This window comes from Lampris incognitus, chromosome 8 (assembly GCF_029633865.1).
Source record: "Lampris incognitus isolate fLamInc1 chromosome 8, fLamInc1.hap2, whole genome shotgun sequence".
Taxonomy (NCBI): Eukaryota; Metazoa; Chordata; class Actinopteri; order Lampriformes; family Lampridae; genus Lampris; species Lampris incognitus.
Window position 1 is genome coordinate 43,850,717 of NC_079218.1, and position 19,176 is coordinate 43,869,892.

The 19,176-nt window shown below is 44.0% G+C and overlaps 2 protein-coding genes across 3 annotated transcripts in view; one reads left to right on the forward strand and one right to left on the reverse strand.

Annotated features, from left to right (window-relative positions):
* Positions 1-1,454: 1,454 nt before the first annotated feature.
* On the reverse strand, positions 1,455-6,119 carry sdf2 (stromal cell-derived factor 2). Its single transcript, XM_056284623.1, has 3 exons — positions 5,909-6,119; positions 1,887-2,083; positions 1,455-1,774 (listed from the first exon to the last, which is right to left on the reverse strand). Exons 1-3 carry the CDS (start codon positions 6,081-6,083, stop codon positions 1,475-1,477), a joined length of 672 nt encoding a protein of 223 aa, XP_056140598.1. The 5' UTR covers positions 6,084-6,119; the 3' UTR covers positions 1,455-1,474.
* A 371-nt stretch (positions 6,120-6,490) lies between these two features.
* Positions 6,491-19,176, forward strand: part of supt6h (SPT6 homolog, histone chaperone and transcription elongation factor) — a 44,524-nt gene continuing 31,838 nt past the window's right edge. The window contains exons 1-7 of one of the 2 annotated variants that reach the window (XM_056284620.1): positions 6,491-6,556; positions 7,538-7,648; positions 7,734-7,898; positions 14,777-14,850; positions 15,003-15,186; positions 15,351-15,432; positions 16,951-17,206. In XM_056284620.1, coding sequence (XP_056140595.1) covers positions 7,549-7,648; positions 7,734-7,898; positions 14,777-14,850; positions 15,003-15,186; positions 15,351-15,432; positions 16,951-17,206 — 861 coding nt within the window. In that variant the 5' untranslated portion in view covers positions 6,491-6,556; positions 7,538-7,548. Of the gene's footprint in view, positions 6,557-6,842; positions 6,867-7,537; positions 7,649-7,733; positions 7,899-14,776; positions 14,851-15,002; positions 15,187-15,350; positions 15,433-16,950; positions 17,207-19,176 lie in introns of those variants that run through there. The other variant, XM_056284621.1, reaches the window with a different exon arrangement.

The window sequence follows — 19,176 nt, forward strand, 5'->3', positions numbered from 1 at the left end:
CGAACACCTTCACAAAATCCGCTTCAAGGAACTCGTGTAGCAATGCTGTGGCACTAAGCCCAACAAGACCTAATGTTCCCTGTTAAAATAAACGAACTCAATTCATTCTCCTTCAGTGTTCTCTGTGTTCGTAAACCAAGTCCTGCAATGGTACTCTGCATTTTCACATTAAATAGGCCCGAGAGGTAAGCCTCTTGAAGTGCAACAGAGATTAGTCCTCGTAACGTAGCACCTTGGACATCAATGCCTTCATGAACTGGTGGAAGCAAAATATAGTGCTATCCCAATTCAAATATAATTTGGGGGGGGGGTGCTAGGAGATATTTCATAAGTGAGGCAATGGGAAAGGCAGTATGGTAGAGCTCTTGCTTTAAATACTATATGTATGGGTCCAAGGACTAGTGGATGTTTGTGTTACATTTGTTCATTGATATAAAGCCACTGCATCCTGATCTGTTGTAGCACATTTGTGCGCATCATTGTCAGAGGAGAGATAAAAGATAACAAGGACGACAATAAAGGAGGGCAAAGACGGGCATTTGGGAGCTGTGACAAACTTGCCTGGGTCCAGACCTTTGAACCCACCCACTCCACCGAGTAGACCGATTCTTCTGGTCTGGCATGACATGAAACAGTGGTTTCTTAACTGAAAAAGCGATTAGCGCAGCGGGGTGGGGGGTAACAATTAGCTCATCAGCACCACAGATGAGACTAATGCCATTGTCAAGCAGTGCTATTACTCCAAGGAGGAGTAATAGCACAGCTTGTTGAACAGGGAGTCAAAGAGGCCATCTATGGGAATAGGGAACGACCATCCTTGAACCGAGCGGGGGGCTAAGAGTACATCTGTCGTTATATTGTGCTGCTGTAAAGCCCCTTGAGGCAAATTTGTAATTTGTTAAGATTAGGCTATACAAATAAAATTGACTTGACGTGACTATCTTACAATGCTGTGAGTGCAACTATTCCCCAGTCCTCTGTCAATAGTACACATGGCCATTAAAACTCTAGTCGACGGTCATGGCAATTTGCATATGAAACTGATTGTTTTGGGTCATTATGCCACTGTATTGTTTAGAAGGGTGGGGACACCTGCAGTCAGTTTAGACTGAAGAGGTCACTTAGATGAGTGATAAAATGTTTCTCTCAATAAACATTGTGTCCAGATGAACTGATTGAACTAAACTTTCTTTGATTTTCTTACCTGGATTATTGAGCACGCAAAAAGACAAAAGTATCACTAACATCGTAGTGGGTTTATCTTCGCTCCACTCCACTCTTAAAACCCCGGCAAAACCAGTATGCTGGCATGGGCAAATCGAATCCCCGTCCCCCACGGAAATCGGCAAGAGTGGAGGCAATGTCAGACTGAGGATGGAAATGAAGTGTAACGAGTTGACAATTCTGTCTGATGTCAGGCAAGTGGCAAACAGAGGTAGAGCAGAAAATGAGAGAGGGGGCAGTTGAGTAACGCTTAGAACTCTGTGTGAGAGTGACTGTTGTCCCAGTCTCTTGCCAGGCTGTCACTGGGTTTCATGAAGATGCCCTCCATGGCCTTCCACAGGCTGTGCTGGCTGGGACCCAACATGGCGTGCACTTCTCTCTGACCGTGGATGGGCCGTCCGTACTGCTCGCCCGTCACTGACAACAGTGCATCAGTGTCCTTGTGAAGGAAGCGAACGGCCTCCTCACGCTTCCACATTGAACCCCCACACTGAACTGTCCACTCGTCCAGGTGGTCCCCTTCCCCTTCCTCACCAAACGCACTCACTTCCTGTGGAAAAACAAGTGACAGATTGAGAGAAAAGGAAGAGATGAGAGTACGACCACACATATTGCCTAGTTATTCTCTTCTCTTCCAACTTGCTGTTGGTCTGTCAGCCAACCTGGTTAGAAGACAACGGAGAGGCAAAGTAGTGGCTGTGCAGGTTGCGGCCCGTATTGACGTGAGTCAGTCGAATGGTCTGCCCGCACTTCACTGGGGTCCCACGGTGGCACACGGCATCACTTGTTCCACGCACACTCCAGTAGCTGTTACTGTCCTCCACGGAGGTGACCCCTGTCACAGACTGCTGGCCGCTACCTGCCGCAGAAACACACACAGCCGCTGAGTGAAAGAACATTGACATGTGAGTAATAATAATAATACTCATAATAATAATTAGAGCTGGGCAATAATTCAGTGTTATCATTTATCGTCTTCCAGTGGTCTTGTTTCCGGAAGAAATTCGGATATTGTCATTAGGGATGCTCCAACCGATCGGCCGATTTTTTTTTTTTTGATCGGTGCTCTCTATAAAGGCCGATCAGATGACACAAAATACGCAAGACATTTCTCTGTGCGTGGCAAAAGAAGCTCGCTAAAATGGCTTTGCTGGTCTGGCAGTTCTTCAAGATGTCCGAAAAAGACAATAAAATCGCTATTTGCAATGTGTGTGAAGCAGAAACCCCTCGTGGTGGAACGCAGCATCGACATTTTAATACCACAAAGCTCACTAGACATTTGAGAATTTGTCACATAAAAGAATAAGGCGAGTATGAAAGGCAAGCCAGCACAAAGTCAGTAAAATGAGTTAACCCTTTTGCAACTCAGTCTTCCATCACTCCGTTGTCAGTTAGGGGGACGTTTAAACAGAGGAACCCTACAGCAGCAACGGTAAGAAGTCAAAAGAAGTATCAGCCAAGATGAAGGAATTTATTGGCCTTGATCAGCAGCCTCTTTCTGAAGTGGAAGATGAAGGGTTCCGACGACTTATTACCTACTTGGATCCACGCTATATCCTTCCAGGGCATACATATTTCATGGACGTATGCCTGCCGCAGTTATATCAAACGGCGTATACATAGTATATTGACAGCATTTTAAAGGGCGTCACATCAATTAGTTTTACAAGTGACATCTGGAGTTCGAGTGCATGTCCCATATCCCTGTTAAGCTTAACCGCGCACTTTATTGATCAAAACTTCAAACTACACAACGTTGTTCTTCATTGTCAAGAACTCACAGGGTCACACACAGCGGGGGCTCTGGCTGCTGCATTCAGTGACATGTTCCGATCCTGGGGAATCCCGAGAGAAAAGGTAAATGCTATTCTAAGGGATAACGCTAAGAACATGGCAAAGGCCAAGAAGGATGCGGATTTGCCCAGCCTACCCTGTATGGCGCATACACTCCAGCTCCTTGTGGCCGAGGAAGTATTGTCACAGCAAAGCATCTCTGATATAACAGCTGCAGGGAGATGGATCGTCGGTCATTTACAACATTCCCCGTTAGCAACCTCCTGACTCCAAAGTATTCAGCAACAACTGGACCAGCCTACAAAAAGACAACAGCAATATGTATCTACTAGGTGGACTAGTACTTTGTATATGCTGCAGAATCTACTAGAACAGAAACGGGCACTATCTACTTATGCAGCCAACTATGACTTGCCTTCAATGTTCTTCGGCAATCAGTGGAAATTAATCGAAAATATGATTTCCCTGCTTGCACCGCTCGAAGAGCTCACACAACGGATCAGCTCATCAACTGCATCAGCTGCAGATGTTATACCATTCATTACAGCTCTTACGCGTCTCCTTGAGAAAACAGCAAAGACGGATCAAGGCGTGAAAATGTCAAAAGCCGCTTTGTTGGAAGCGATCCAGAAGTGATCCAGTGACATTGGATCCGAGCGCCTGTATGCAGTTGCTACGATTCTCGATCCGAGGTGAGAAAACGAATAGACCTACTATGTAAATATATCTGCTCTGTAGGCCAAATGACTAATAAAAAAATAAGTAGGCTATTAGTAAAAGGAATGCTATGTCTTTTTCTTAAAATTTATCTAACTTTGCTTTAAAAATAGCAGAAACACTTGTAAGAGTTGTGCAATTTAATAAGATAGGCTATAACGACGCATATAGCCTAACCTACGAAAATGCATAAAATGGACCTACTAATGTTTGTTTTTTTTTTGTTAATAAAAAGGTATAAGGTGTGTGTTTGCGTGTGTGCCTGTGTGTGTGTTGGCCCTGTGATGGCCTGGCGGCCTGTCCAGGGTGTCTCCCCACCTGCTGCCTAATGACTGCTGGGATAGGCTCCAGCATCCCTGCGACCCTGAGAGCAGGATAAGCGGTTCAGATAACGGATGGATGGAAAAAGGTATAAAGACTGATATTTCCCAGATGCACTCAAGCCACAGCTATATGTGTTCGGCTTTCAGGTATCCTGGCTGCCTGTTCAGGCCCCGGCCAGGGACGGCAATATGATGAGAACAGTTCAGAGGCGAGCGGCTCCGAGTCCCCAGACAAAGTATCACAAGCTGGCTCTCTGCAGGCTATGTATGCTGAATTGCTGGAGGAAGATGTGGAACATGGCGGAGACATCAGCAACCAAACCGCATCGCAGGTGAACCTCTACTTGTCAGAGCCACTTATCCCATGAAGCGGACAGCCGCTGGCTTTCTGGCAGGGCAGTAAAAGCTGCTTCCCCCACACTCGCAGAAGCAGCACGAGCCTACCTGTGCACGCTGTGCACAAGTGTAGACAGCAAGCGACTTTTCAGCACAGTGGCGATTGTTGTAGATGAGAAGGGGAACAGGCTGACTTCCAAAAATGTAGGAGATGCTTATATTTATAAGGAAAAACTTGCCGTCGTGCTTAAGAAATAGGCTAAGCTAAAGAATGGTAGTGTAACCGGTTATGTTCTTGCCCGGTGCGGGATTCGATACGAGGTGTACTGCACCACAAGGCGACATCACTAACCGCTCGGCTAAAGGGTCAAACCCGTTAGCTAGGGACTAACGTGTCTTATTAGTAGTTTACAGTAGCTATGGCAGGTTGTAAAAACATGTAAATGTTGAGGAATGCTTTATACAGATTTATCTATAGCCTTTCTTTGTTGTCATTTTATGTTGTCTAAATTTGTAGTAGGCCTAAATTTAGAAAGGCCCTGTATTTAGTTCCATCTATTGGGAAATGATTTTCATTGCCTATTATAGGCTATACTGGTTTCTTATGCTTTGAAACATAGTGCATAGTTTTGAGCACATTGAGCTTTTATTCCATAGGTGAGCTGACATATTTGCTAAACTGCTCCTTAGCCGAGCATAGGCTATTATATTGGTTTCGGCTTCTTCATTATCTACAAGACCTAACGAGAGAATAAACAGTTGTCGATTTATGACACTTTCTCAGCTCTTGGTTATATTTCTGCAATGCTGTGGGAAAATAGTTACTGTTATCGCTGGAAACGGTGGATAAATAAATGACGCTACACAATAGATCGAACACTTTAAATGGAAGATTCCTCTCCCGTGATCGGCGATAGATTCTCATTTCCGGTGATCGGCCCCGAAACTGATCGGAGCATCCCTAACCGTCATACACTGATACACCGTTCTGTAGTCTTAAATTGATCGCAATGATAATCTGTCACCTAAAATGCCTCACAAAATGAGGTCTGAAATATTGGACGGGAGGATGATTGGAAAACTAGCTCCGGTTTGACATTATACTTCGTATCACCAAACAGTTGGGTGTGATTGAACCTCAGTTGGATTCTTAAAGCATTCTCGCACATGTAAGCCGACATTGTGACGTGTAAACATCGCGTCAAATTTCCCACGATTACTGTGATAATATTTTCCACGTCACCCGGCACTAATAATAACGGTGCTTACAATAAACTTTATTAACACTTGCAGCTCTCATACATGAAATGCAGCTTAAAACAACCAAGCAGAAGATTTAAACCCAGTTGGCGTTACACAAATACTGTATCAATTGTCCCATTTCGAGGTGTACAACTTGATCCAGGAGGGACGTTTCTACCAAAGAGCACCTAATAAGATAACAGGAGAAGACGAGTTAGGAGAAAACCAGAATTTCCCGATTTTCTGGACGCTTTCATTGACGCTTCACTCACCGGAGCCGTAGCGTACGTCGTGTGAATGTAGTCTCACGTTGTGTTTCACGTTTAATAACTTAACCACGGACCCGCATGTTACGAAACTCAGCTCCGAGCCGAATGACAGCCCGGATAAGCAGGATAGAACCGCGAAGCTCAATAAGAAGCCTGGGAAGCCAGGACGGTTCTCCATTCCTTCTAAAAACACCGACGGACGCCGCTGCCTCTCAGATTTTGCTACGTCAGTAAAAAAAAAACAAACGAGGAAGAAGAAGATGAAAAATGTGCAGTAGTGAACGCATCAAGCCAATAGCGCCCTCTCTGATACGGAATGGTCACTGCGTCGTTTGTGCTCGCGAACGGTATATTCTTACACAGCCGCCACGAAATCTTCATAAAATCCAAGCAGTGGCTAAAAGTTTTTATTGTTTTTTTTAAGATGTCCATATGCATCCATTACGATATTGTATTTAACTAAACCAGAGCCTCGGCTAAGACGAAACAGTTGTAGGACCAAGATTCGCCGATAGAGGGCGTTGCCTTTAAAAAGCGATGACAATTTCCTCACTGCCCCCCGGAATTGTCATCACGCCGCTTATTCTCAGCCATTTCTTCGTAGGTAAAAAGCTCCCCGAAACTCGCAACGCGCCGGCGAAGGGTTGGATTGTAAGTATTTGCGGAGTAAACCGTGACAAAAAGAAGTAAGTCCGATTTGGCGGAGGGCGTCTGCCATCTTGGGAATGTCCTGGACAACAGTAAAGTCAGTTGTTGTTGTCGTCCCGGGGCTAGGCTAACATGCCGTTATGCCATTTGCTTTAACCTGCCAAGTTGGCTCCGAGGCCTCGTTTTCCCACAAAAAGCTTTAAGGATTTGTTGCGCTGGGACGGTCAGATGCCGTAATGGTTATTTGTATTTGCTCCCCGTTCGTTTCGCTGACTCCAGCTAGTGGATTGGGCGTTAGAAACAGCGTGTAACGGTAAAACGTTGCTTGCTAACACTGCTAGCTAGTAGCAGCCCAGTGGTTGCAGAACACTGATAGCATAGTAGTATACCGAGCTATTGTTAAGCTACCGTTGATCTGCCTTAGCATGGATCACAGCAACATCGATTTTGCTCTGGTGTCTTGTTTTCCATCTCCTTAATAACCTGCACCACGAAGAGCTATATGTAGTTTGAATTATATTCTTAGTTCTAACGTTAAGTCAGAGCTGTGGTTAAAAGTCACCGCTGGGTCTGATGTGATAACGTTATACAGACTGCTGAGCGTTTTCTAGCATCTTGCCAGATAGATATAGGATCCACGAGTTTTCTGTCTCCATCTTTGACCAAAAATGTCATCGTTACTTGTTTAACCATTCTAAAATGACAATATATTCGGCACTCAGCTATCAACGCTTGCTAATGTAAGCATTGGCAAGACGATGATAAACCTACTGTGGTGTAATACTGAGAGGTTACAAAAAGTTGAAGTGGTTATTTATAAATGGTATGACATCATCAGCTACCGGAGAGAAACTGATATCTGATAAGATAAAGTTATAGATCAGATATGTGTGATCTAAAGTTCGTTTGACAGCTATTTGGATCTAGCCTATGTGAAAGTAACACCCTTTGGTAATAACATAACTTTGTGCCCTTATTACCTAGGACTGGCAAGCATGTCTGACTTTATTGAGAGTGAGGCTGAGGAGTCAGAGGAGGAGTTTGATGAGAAACAACTAAAGCCAGCCAAGACCCAGAGGTTCATGGAGGATGATGGTAAGATTACCAGAATGTTTTTGGTGAATGATTACCTGAATGGTTTATTTACTTGTTAGAGACGCTGTCTGTCATTCCTCAACAGATGAGGAAGAAGAAGAGAATACAGAAGACCAGGATGAGCAAGGGAATTTAAGAGGACTCATTGATGATGGAGAAGAGGAGGACGAAGAAGAGGAGGAAGAAGGGAGCGCTAGTGGAGCCGGCAGTGACTCGGAGGATGAAGTTAGACATCGACGCAAGAAACGCAGTAAGTTTATCTGCTGTCTTAGAGGATTGTAACTGCTATATGAGGCTGAAATAATGTGTGTCAATGTTTTCAGGACATGCCATGGCCTTATAAAAATGATGTTGTGTTCACCTTTGTTATTTTTCTTTATTTACCCCTGGAGCCATATTCACAAACATTTTGAAAATACTCTGATACCTCTTAACTTGGTTTAAAAATTTCTAGCTTTTTAGTATTAGGTTATATTTGCCACTCAACTAGCTGTAGCTCCAGTACAACACCAAGTGGCACAAGGTGAATAGGAAGAAAAAAACTGACCAGTATGTGCAAAACATTTGTCATTGATATTTTCAGAATGGTTTCATGCTTGCGTTATGTAGTAGGGCTTTCAGAATTGGCCAAAAATGACATTTGATTATTCCTTCTAAAAAAAGACATAGGTTTGAACCCATTCAAATATGTTTTTGCGCATTATGTCCATAAGAGGGCAAACCAATACGAGAGACACAGCTACTTATATAGGTATATTTATTTAAACATGTCTTCTAAAAGATCTACATACCTACACATTACAAAATAAAAAAATAAATTAATGTCCTATACTGTAAAAGTTCATAGACCATAGACCTCTTTATCTCTGTCTGTCTGTCTGTCTGTCTGTCTGTCTCTCTCTCTCTCTCTCTCTCTCTCTCTCTCTCTCTCTCTCTGTGTCAGTGTGCACTGTGGCTGGTACTAGAGTGAGAAATGAGAATGCGCTGTCTCGGCGCGAGATGAATTATTTGTAATTGATGTGTTATTCGATAGCCATTTTTATACATTGGGTAATGTTCCTACTGTTTAAATGAACAATTTCATAGTATTTTGGTGGCGCAAATTCACATTTGCAGCAGCCTCATCCAGGACCGGTGCGGGAAGATGGCGGCGTGAATTCACTTTTGTGGCAGCCATACCCAGTACCGTCAATGCAGTGTCTTTGTCCACGTCTGTGTCTAAGTTTGTCTTCATTTGATGGCTGGGAGAGCTTGGTCTGCTGCATACTGTGGGCCAGGGACCACGGCCCTGCCTGGCGCTGTGCTCGAAGAGGTAACACTGAGGGCGGTCGGACAGGACGCGGAAGCGGGGCAGGCTAACCTAACTGCTAGCCCATGCAGAGCGGGAGTTCTGATAACACCGAGGGTGGTCTGGGGGCGGCCTCGCCTAGTCTTGACTGTGTTTTTAGTGTCATCGTGTCAAGTGCGGAGAGGTATGTCGAAGGTGTTTGGCAGGGAGAGCTAGCGGTAGATCAGCTGAGGGAGCTTGGTCTGCAGCATCCTGTGAGCCCAAGGACCACAACCCTGACCGGAGCTGCGCCTGAAGAGGAAACACTGAGGGTGGTCTGACAGGACGCGGAATCGGAGCAGGCTAATCTAACTGCTAGCCCATGCAGACCGGCAGTTCCGACAGTCATCCTGGGTAGTGTTCGTTCTCCTGGAAAGTGATTTTGTGTGTCTGTGTGTGTGTGTGTGTGTGTGCGTGTGTGTGTGTAGTTTAGATATGTGTTAGTTTGGATATACGTTTTCTTTTAGTTCTTGTTAGTTGTTCCGATACCAGTATCGGAAATGCCTCCGAAACTGCCTAGAATGCTGGATCTGGTATCGGCGAGTACGCGAATCTATGCATCGATCCGATATCACGTTAGCCCCGAAACGGGATAAACTTTAAAATAGTTTCGCCCAGCTAAAACGGCTGTTTTCCCGGAAATCAATTATTCTTCGCCGCTCTTAAACGGTAGCCTATGCGCCAGGTTGCGCTGTGTTGCCACTGGTAGCTACTGTTTCAGAGTGGCAAAGAAGAGTTGGTTACGTATAATTCAGTGTAACGCTAGCAAAATGTCAGCAATTTGGGAATATTTTACACTGCAAAATGCTACCAGTAAAACGGCAACGTGTACAGTATGCAAGGCTTTAGTTTCGAGGGGTGGCACTAGTGTTGCCAATTTCAACACCAGCAATCTTATAAAGCAATTGAAGACGCATCAAAAGAAAGAGCACGATGAGTTCAACAGGGCAAAAGGGGGGGGGCACGAACTGCAGCAGCAAACATTGGAAACCGCATTTCAACAACACAATAAATTCCACAAAGACTGCCCAAAAGCGACAAAGATAACCGACAAACTTGTCAAATTCATTGTTCTGGACGATCAACCCCTGTTGGTCATCGAAAACCTGGGATTTCGCCGCTTAATGGATCATTTGGGGCCATGGTACAGTTTGCCAAGTCGCAAATACATCTCCGAAACTGCCCTCCCCAAACTATACGAGACAGGGAGGGAGCACATTTCATATAGGCTAAAAGACGTGCAGGCGATTAGCTTTACAACTGACATCTGGAGCGCCGACGTATGCTCAGTGTCTTTGCTCAGTTTAACCGCACATTGGGTGGACACGGCTTCGACATTTGCTCTTCAAAGTGCGGCGCTGAAAGCAAAAGAATTCCATGGGTCACATACTGGCACGTCAACTGCCGAAACAGTTGAAGGGATGCTAGTAAAATTAAACATTCCCAAGGCGTGATTTCCCGTTTTCCAGGAACTCTGCCTCTGATTGGCTAGTACTCGTTGCCTCCGTTGATTAGGTTGGTTAAGGTTAGGGTTAGGGGGGGGTTAGGGATAGGGTTAGCCAATCAGAGATAGAGTAGGGGCGGGTCTTCCCGGAATCCAGGTGAACGCTCTCTCAACGAGTACTAGCCAATCAAAGGCAGAGTTCCCGGAAAACGGGAACAGATGGTCGTGTCGAGTTTGGGATGCTTCGCCCACTCAATCCAGCTGGTGGTGCACGAAAGGCTACTATCACAGGGACGTGTGAGCGACGCGCTGGCAAATGCTAGAAAGATAATTGGGCACTTTAAACACTTGCCACTGGCTACTACATGACTGGAGGAGATCCAGAAAGATTTCCAAATGCCCAGCAAACTTCTGCACCAAGACGTGGCGACGAGGTGGAACAGCACGTTTTATATGGTCGAGAGTCTACTGGAGCAGAAGTGATCGATTTCGTCATATGGAGCTAGACTCACGAGCCAGTCTCTAAACGCTTCGCTCAACTAGATTGGTAGGCAGAGATCGCCGATTGTCTGGTATCGCGAGACAATATGGAGCTGACGACGACCTGCCATTGACCCCGACAGCAAACCAGTTGGCTTTGCTGGAAATCATCGCTGTTCTGGCCCCATTTGAAGACCTGACCAGACAGATTAGCTCCTCCACTTCCTGCGCAGCTGAAGTTATCCCCTCGGTCACAGTGCTAAAAAGGCTGCTTGCTCAGGAGAACCAGGAGGACACGGGTATAAAAACGATGAAAACTACCCTTCTAGAGGCCATCAAGATTCAGAACCATCGAGGATGAGCCATTGTATGCAGTTGCCACTCTTGGACCCGCGTTTCAAAGACAGATATGTCTTTGTTGTTTATTTTTAACTGTTTAGTTTTTTTAAGTTGATGTACTGTTTATTGTTACTTCATGATTTAAAATTTTATTTCTTTATTTTAGTAAATTGTGGCTGCACTTTTAAAGTTTTTCTTAAAGGAATTATTTATTCCTAGATTTATTTATTTGTGGTCTTTTTCGGTTATGACTGTCAAACTAGATAATAAAAGAAAGTTCTATGGCATTCATTCTCTGTATGTATGTATTTGTTCATGTTTTACAAAGGGTTTAACCTGAGCCAGGCCATACAACAATGATAGTAAGCACCACATTCATACAGGGTTAGTAGTACACAGCTGTTAAAAAAAAATATATACACACTGGTATCGGATCGGTACTCTGTATCGGCAGATACGCAAGTTCAGTTATCGGAATTGGTATCGGGATGGGAAAAATGGTATCGGAACATCTCTAGTTCTTGTAGGTATTGGATGTGTTTTTGTCTTTGTGTTGCACTGCCGTGGGCTGGGGGAAACAGTGTTTCGTTTCATTCCATGTGCGCAAGTGCATGAAATGAAACGACAAAGTGTTTCTGATTTCTAATAAGTAGTGGCTCGCATTTGGAGAATTTGTTGCAACGCTCCTGGTGGCTGGACAGTTTCATCCAAATAATTTATTGAAAAATCCCTCGCTTGGATTTATTGCTCAGCATTGCACTTGTCCACATATTATACACACAGATATAAAAATCTCCCTCTCACCCTTTTTCGGGTGGTGTTTGTCTTCCTCAAGCTCGGGTCCTCTACTAGAGGCCTGAGAGTTAAAGGATTCTGCGTAGTATCTTAGCTGTTCCTAGGACCCTTATGGACAAAGACCTCAGATGTTGTTCCTGGAATCTGCTGGAGCCACTCTCCCAGTTTGGGGGTCACAGCCCCTAGTGGTCTTATTACCACTGGGACTACTGTGGATTTCACCTTCCACATCCAATCCAGTTCTTCTCTCAGCCCTTGGTATTTCTCTAGCTTCTCATGCTCTTTCTTGATCCTGATGTTGCCATTGCTCGGGATTGCTGCATCGATCACTACTACTGTCTTCTGTTCCTTATTGACCACCACAATGTCTGGTTGGTTTTACTTTTTTTTTTTTTCAGAAACCATCAGTGGTGCTGTTGATAAAAGTGCTCAACAAATAAGGATTGGAATATTAAGATAGATGTAGGGGAAAAAAACTTTAAAACATTGTAGTACAAGCTTGTTTTGTGCGTCACACACTTAGCAGCTGCCAATGTGGTACACAACAAAGAAAAACACAGTCAATTGTGTATTGACTGTGTGTTGTTCACCATTGTTATTCACCTGATGGTGGACTCATGAACATTAGCCAGTGTGAGAGAGGCCTTTAGTTGCTTAGATGTTACCCTTGGTTCCTTTGTGACCTGGCTGACTATTACACGCCTTGCTCTTGGAGTGATCTTTGATGGTCGACCACTCCTGGGGAGGGTAACAATGGTCTTTAATTTCCTCCATTTGTACACAATCTGTTTGACTGGATTGGTGGAGTCCAAATTCTTTAGAGATGGTTTTGAAACCTTTTCCAGCCTGATGAGCATCAACACTTTTTCTGAGGTCCTCAGAAATCTCCTCTGTTCTTGCCATGATACACTTCCACAAACTTGTTGTGAAGATCAGACTTTGGTAGATCCCTGTTCTTTAAATAAAACAGGGTGCCCACTCACACCTGATTGTCATCCCATTGATTGAAAACACCTGACTCTAATTTCACCTTCAAATTAACTGCGAAACCTAGAGGTTCACAAAATTTTGCCACTCACAAATATGTAATATTGGATCATTTTCCTCTATAAATAAATGACCAAGTATAATATTTTTGTCTCATTTGTTTAATTGGGTTCTCTTTATCTACTTTTAGGACTTGTGTGAAAATCTGATGATGTTTTAGGTCATATTTATGCAGAAATATAGAAAATTCTAAAGGGTTCACAAACTTTCAAGCACCACTGTATATATCAATCCATTATCCAAACTGCTTATCCTGCTCTCAGGGTCACAGGGGTGCTGGAGCCTATCCCAGCAGTAATTGGGCAGCAGGCGGGAAGACACCCTGGACAGGCCGCCAGGCCATCACGGGGCGGACACACATATAATTTGTCCATGCTCTTGCACCTCAAAACATTTTTTTGACATCATGGTCTATGCAAAATTCAAAATCTTTTTGGTCCTTGCCCACCCCCTTTTCCGGGGGTAGTAGCAGTAGTAGTAGTAGGAGTACTTTCCTACTTGACCCTTTACCAGCATAAGTATTTTTTCTTTTTTCTCCCCAATTGTACCTGGCCAATTACCCTGCTCTCAGCTGTCCCGGTCACTGCTCCACCCCCTCTGCCAATCCGGGGAGGGCAGCAGACTACCACATGCCTCCTCCGATACATGTGGAGTCGCCAGCTGCTTCTTTTCACCTGACAGTTAGGAGTTTCACCAGGGGGATGTAGCACATGGGAGGATCACGCTATTCCTCCCAGTTCCCCCTCCCCCCCAAACTGGCACCCCGACCGACCAGAGGAGGCGCTAGTGCAGCAACCAAGACACAGACCCACATCCGGCTTCCCACCCACAGACACGGTCAATTGCATCTGTAGGGATGCCCAACAAAGCCGGAGGTAACACGGGGATTCGAACTGGCGATCCCCATGTTGGTAGGCAATCGAATAGACTGCTACGCTACCCGGACGCCCAAAATTCTAAATCTTGAAAAGATTTGTAAAAGAGTACTCCTACCCAGCAACAACGTTTTTGTTACAGTGACAGAAATTGTAGTGTTTAAGATTGTTTCATCCATGTTGGCATTGAAAGTCGATTGATTGATTTATAGTGAAGTTACAATTTTGAAGAATCATATCTAAACAAATGTTCTTTTTTAAACATTCTGTTACTGGATGATAGCTTATCCATTGATATCCAAACAATGCTTTGGTAGTTCCTCTTTTTAATAGTTTCTGTGAATAAGGATTTTCCCATTAAAAATTATGTGGAGCAAAATGTTTTATGTCTCCTCTATAGCAGCCAAATCCAGAAGAAGGCAGGTAGCATTGAGTTTTGAGAAGAAGCAGAGTTGTTCTGGCTAGAAAGCAGATATGGCAGAGGAAGCTCGTAGAAGACCTTTGTCAACAGATAATGCAACATCAATAACTGAAACCAAGATTCAAACATTTTCTTTGTTAACCACTGTTGTTTGTTTGATTTTAAATGGATCTCTGGAAGATAAAAGCCTTCGAGCATCAATGCTCTTGGTGTTTGAACCACAGGCCATCAGTAAGTAAGGGTAATAACTTGATGTATTCAGTGGCAGCCAGAAAAAAAGGTATAAGCAAAAGTCCATAATATAAATATGAATTCTATTAAAGTGTGGTCTAATAAACTAAGGTCTGTCTCTGTCATGTCTCTAAGCAGTTTAGTCAGACTGACTTTTCTTTCCTTGCAGACTATGATGATTACCTGGATGACGATGACCTTGACCTCATCGAGGAGAACCTGGGAGTTAAAGTGAAAAGAAGGGTAAGGGATGTTTGCCCTTTCTGTTATTCCTGTCAATTGGGCAGTTATGGATTCAGCACCACGCAATGTGTGTCAAAAAGCCCACGCTGTGGTTGCAACGCTCTTAAAAACCTCTAAGCAGTTTTGACCACTGCACTTTACCTCCTTGACAGAAAAAGAAATACGACCGTGTGAAGACGATGGACGATGATGAAGAGGATGATGATGAGAAGGACTTGATCGCAGACGAGATCTTCACTGGAGACGGGGATGGTGAGGGAGAGCTGGAGGAAGGAGAGACGGTCGATGTGCCCCTCCGGCAGACAGCTGATGATGAAGGAGAGGATGATGAGTCAGGTGGAAAAACATTATAGATTTTTCTAGCTTTTATAGGAGTATGCAAAAAAGGGACACAATGACACAATACAATATGGTTTAACCCCATTTCCACACTCAATTGTAAGATCATGTGCCATATTCTTGAGTAATTCTCAGGAAAAGTGCTTTTTTTCCCCTCTTAGACATTGATGATTTCATCGTGGATGATGATGGCCAACCCATCACCAAGAAGAGAGGCAAGAAGTTCTCAGCATACACAGATGCGTGAGTGTCATGTTTTCAGTGCATTGAAGGTCAGTCATGCATAGGAAAAGAGGAAACGGCATAGGAATATATTTTTTAGAACCCTTCTTTGCGCCCCCTCATATTCCCTCTGAGTGGTTTAGTTTGAAATGAGGTGACAGTAAAACTAATTCAGCCGGACTTGAAGAGAAGGAAGTAGTCCCAAAGAGGCCATTTTAGCCAATGATGTGCCCTGTTATGACACCTCCACCCAACCTCACCCCTGGTCAGTACATTAAAACATAAAAACAATATTAAAGCCGCAAGTGGTGTTGGGAGGGGTCCAAGCATTGGCACTGTTGCGCCCCCTATGGAGCAATTTGAATGGTTTTGTCCTCATGATCATATACCTTCACCCAACGTAAATAATTAATGCTGTGATACGTAGGGGCCTTTTATACACCTAGCCTGTAATAGACTACCGTTTCTACATGAAACTAAACCGCTGTTGGTAATGTAATGAAGATTGAAGAATCTTGCTTCAGAAACAGTAGCCTACCCGAGTTTCCAACTAGATATGACAATGTCGGATTTCTTGGGTCGCCTGTGTCCTAGACGATTACCGTAGTTTTTTAAAATGTCGTAACACTTCCATTGCTTCAGAAACATGTGCCAGAGTTTCCAAAACTGGACCAGACGGTGTCTGATTTCTTGCGTCCTAGCCGACTGCCGTAAAAAGAAAAAGTATGTCGTTATACCCAGGTGTCCTGGCGTGCGGTATGTAGAGCTGCAGCGCTTCCACACCAAATAAGTCAAAATAGCGGGCAAACTATATGACTGACATAGGTGGTCCCAATAGTAAAGTTGTTGAGCACATTGAGATGCATGGGTCGATTAAGTTTTGTGTTGATCTGACTTATGCTGTGGGAGTTATGGCCTTTTAAGCATGACCCTTTGTTATAGCGCCACCATCTGGCTGACATGGGTGATTTGTAGTGCCAGAGTAGTGGGGGGCCGTATGAATCCACCTACCAAATTTGGTTGGTCTAGGACTTATGGTTGCTGAGCCTCAGACACTTTTAGCTGAGAAACCGCACCCAAACTAATACAAGTCAAAATGGCGGGCAAAATATATGGCTGACATATGTGGTCCCGATAACAAAGTTGTAGAGCACATTCAGATGCATAGGTCTGTACAGTTTTGTGTTGATCTGACTTATGGTGTGGGAATTACGCATGACCCTTTGTTATAGCGCCACCATCTGGCTGACATAGATGATTTGTGGTGCCTGAGTAGTGGGGGGCCATAGGAATCCACGTACCAAAGTTGGTTGGTCTAGGACTTACGGTTGCTGAGCCTCACACACTTTTAGCGGAGAAAAATAATAATAATCCTAACAAATACAATAGGGTTCGACCAGCTTCGCTGCTTGGACCCCTAACTAGTAGACAGTGGGCAAAAAAGCAAAAAAACTACTGTGACATGCTGTGAAAATAATAAATTAACGATTCAGTTTGCCTCTATTCCCTGATGTCCATACTTTATTTCTCCCCCTTCAGAGCCCTCCAGGAGGCCCAGGAGATTTTTGGAGGAGACTTTGACTTTGCTGACTTTGACACATTGGCCTATGACCAGGGTGAGGAGGAGGAGGAGGACCAAGATGAAGAGAGTTGGGACCGGCCCAAGAAGCAGACAAAGAGAAGGCAGGGGAGGAAGAGTATATTTGAGATATATGAGCCTAGCGAGCTGGAAAGCAGCCACATGACGGATCAGGACAACGAGATCCGCTCCACAGACATGCCTGAGAGGTTCCAGGTGTGTTGGTCTATATTTTATACATGTTTGATGGCATGTGGTTTTCTTCGCTCTCTTGCGAGGCAAGGCAACTTTATTTATATAGCACATCTCATACACAAGGCAGACTCAGTGTGCTTCACATAAAAAAAATAGAAATAAAAAAATGTATACAACGAAAAGGTTTGACAGCTAATTAAAAGACATTTAAATTACAGAATAAAGGAATAAAATCAAACTGTAATGCAAGTTTTACTTCTACAACATTGCAAAAGTCAAAGTGCAAGGTTTGCAGTTTAGCAGAAACCAATGGAAGACATAAACGTTTTTAATATGGATTTATAAGTAGCCAGTGTTGGAGTAAGTGTCAAATCTTCTGGAAGTTTATTCTAGCTATTTGTTGTATAATGGCTAAAAAGACATCCATGTTAGGGCCAACACTCCCATCTGTGCCCCTGACCAAGACAAGGCAGTGCAAGGCAAATTTATCAATATAGCACATCTCTGCAACAAGGCGATTCAAGATGCTCCACACAAAAGGCATCATGAGAAGCAACATAAGGCAACAAATAAAAAAAACTCAAAAAACCAATAAAAAGAGAGTAAAGGTTACAGTGCAGTGCAAGATGAAAATCAAAAGCTTCAAGCCTTATTCAACAAAAGGCAGCGGCAAACAGGAAAGTCTTCAGCCTAGATTTAAAAGAACTGAGAGTTGTAGTAGACCTGCAGTTTTCAAGGAGTTTGTTCCAGATATATGTAGTGCATAAAAACTGAAAGCTACCTCCCCATGTGGTGTTTTGACTCTGGGGACAGAAAGCAGACCTGTCCCAGACCATCTGAGCGGTCTGGATGGTTCATAGTGTAGCAGTAGATCAGAAATGTATTTTGGCCCCAGGCCCCAGTGCTTTATAAACCAAGAGCAGAGTTTTAAAATCAATTCTTTGACAGACCGGGAGCCAATGAAGCAGCCTCAGTACTGGAGTGATGGGGGCGTCCAGATAGCGTAGCGGTCTGTTCCGTTGCCAACAACATGGGGATCGCTGGATCAAATCCCTGTGTTACCTCCGGCTTGGTCGGGTGTCATTACAGACACAATTGTCTGCGGGGGGGACGCCGGATGTGGGTATGTGTCCTGCTCGCTGCACTAGCGCCTCCTCTGGTTGGTGGGGGTGCCTGTTCAGGGGGGAGGGGGAACTGGGGGGAATAGCATGATCCTCCCATGCACTATGTCCCCCTGGTGAAACTCCCCACTGTCAGGTGGAAAGAAGTGGCTGGCAACTCCACATGTATCAGAGGAGGCATGTGGTAGTCTGCAGCCCTCCCCTGATCGGCAGAGGGGGTGGAGCAGCGACCAGGACAGCTCAGAAGAGTGGGATAATTGGCTGCATACAATTGGGGAGAAAAAAAAGGGGGGGGCTGGAGTGATGTGAGCCACTCTTTTGGTCTTAGTAAGGACTCGAGCAGCATCGTTCTGAATCAGCTGCAGCTGTTTGATCTTCTTTATATATTTTTTTTCTAGAAAGACCTACAAAGGACACCGTTACAGCAGTCGAGTCAACTGAAGAAAAATGCATGGACGAGTTTTTTCAAATCCTGCTTAGACATAAATCCTTTAATTCTTGATATATTCTTCAAGTGATAATAGGCAGACTTGGAAATTGTCTTAATGTGGCTATCTAAATTCAGGTCTGAGTCCATGACTATACCAAGATTTCTGATTGTAGCCAAGAGCTGACTTTTAGTCGTTCTTTCTTAGCTCCAAAGACAATTACTTCAGTTTTATCTTTGTTTAATTGAAGAAAATTCTGAGACATGCAATTGCACTGTTATATTGCAATATTAGTCATATTGGCGAACTCTGGTGCCTATTTTTCTTTCAATTCTTAGATATGTTAGCACAGTACATAAATGTGGCATTAGAAAACCCAAACATGGGATTTTTTTTCCTGTTTTTTTTATATATGTAGTATATGTATGTTCTCTTCCTCTGA

Coding starts and splice junctions, on each gene's coding strand:
- sdf2 (XM_056284623.1), bottom strand. CDS start 6,083: ATGGAGAACCGTCCTGGCTTCCCAGGCTTCTTATTGAGCTTCGCGGTT. Junction 2,084..5,908: donor CGACGTACGCTACGGCTCCG/GTGAGTGAAGCG, acceptor TTTCTGCGGCAG/GTAGCGGCCAGCAGTCTGTG. Junction 1,775..1,886: donor CTCCGTTGTCTTCTAACCAG/GTTGGCTGACAG, acceptor GTTTTTCCACAG/GAAGTGAGTGCGTTTGGTGA.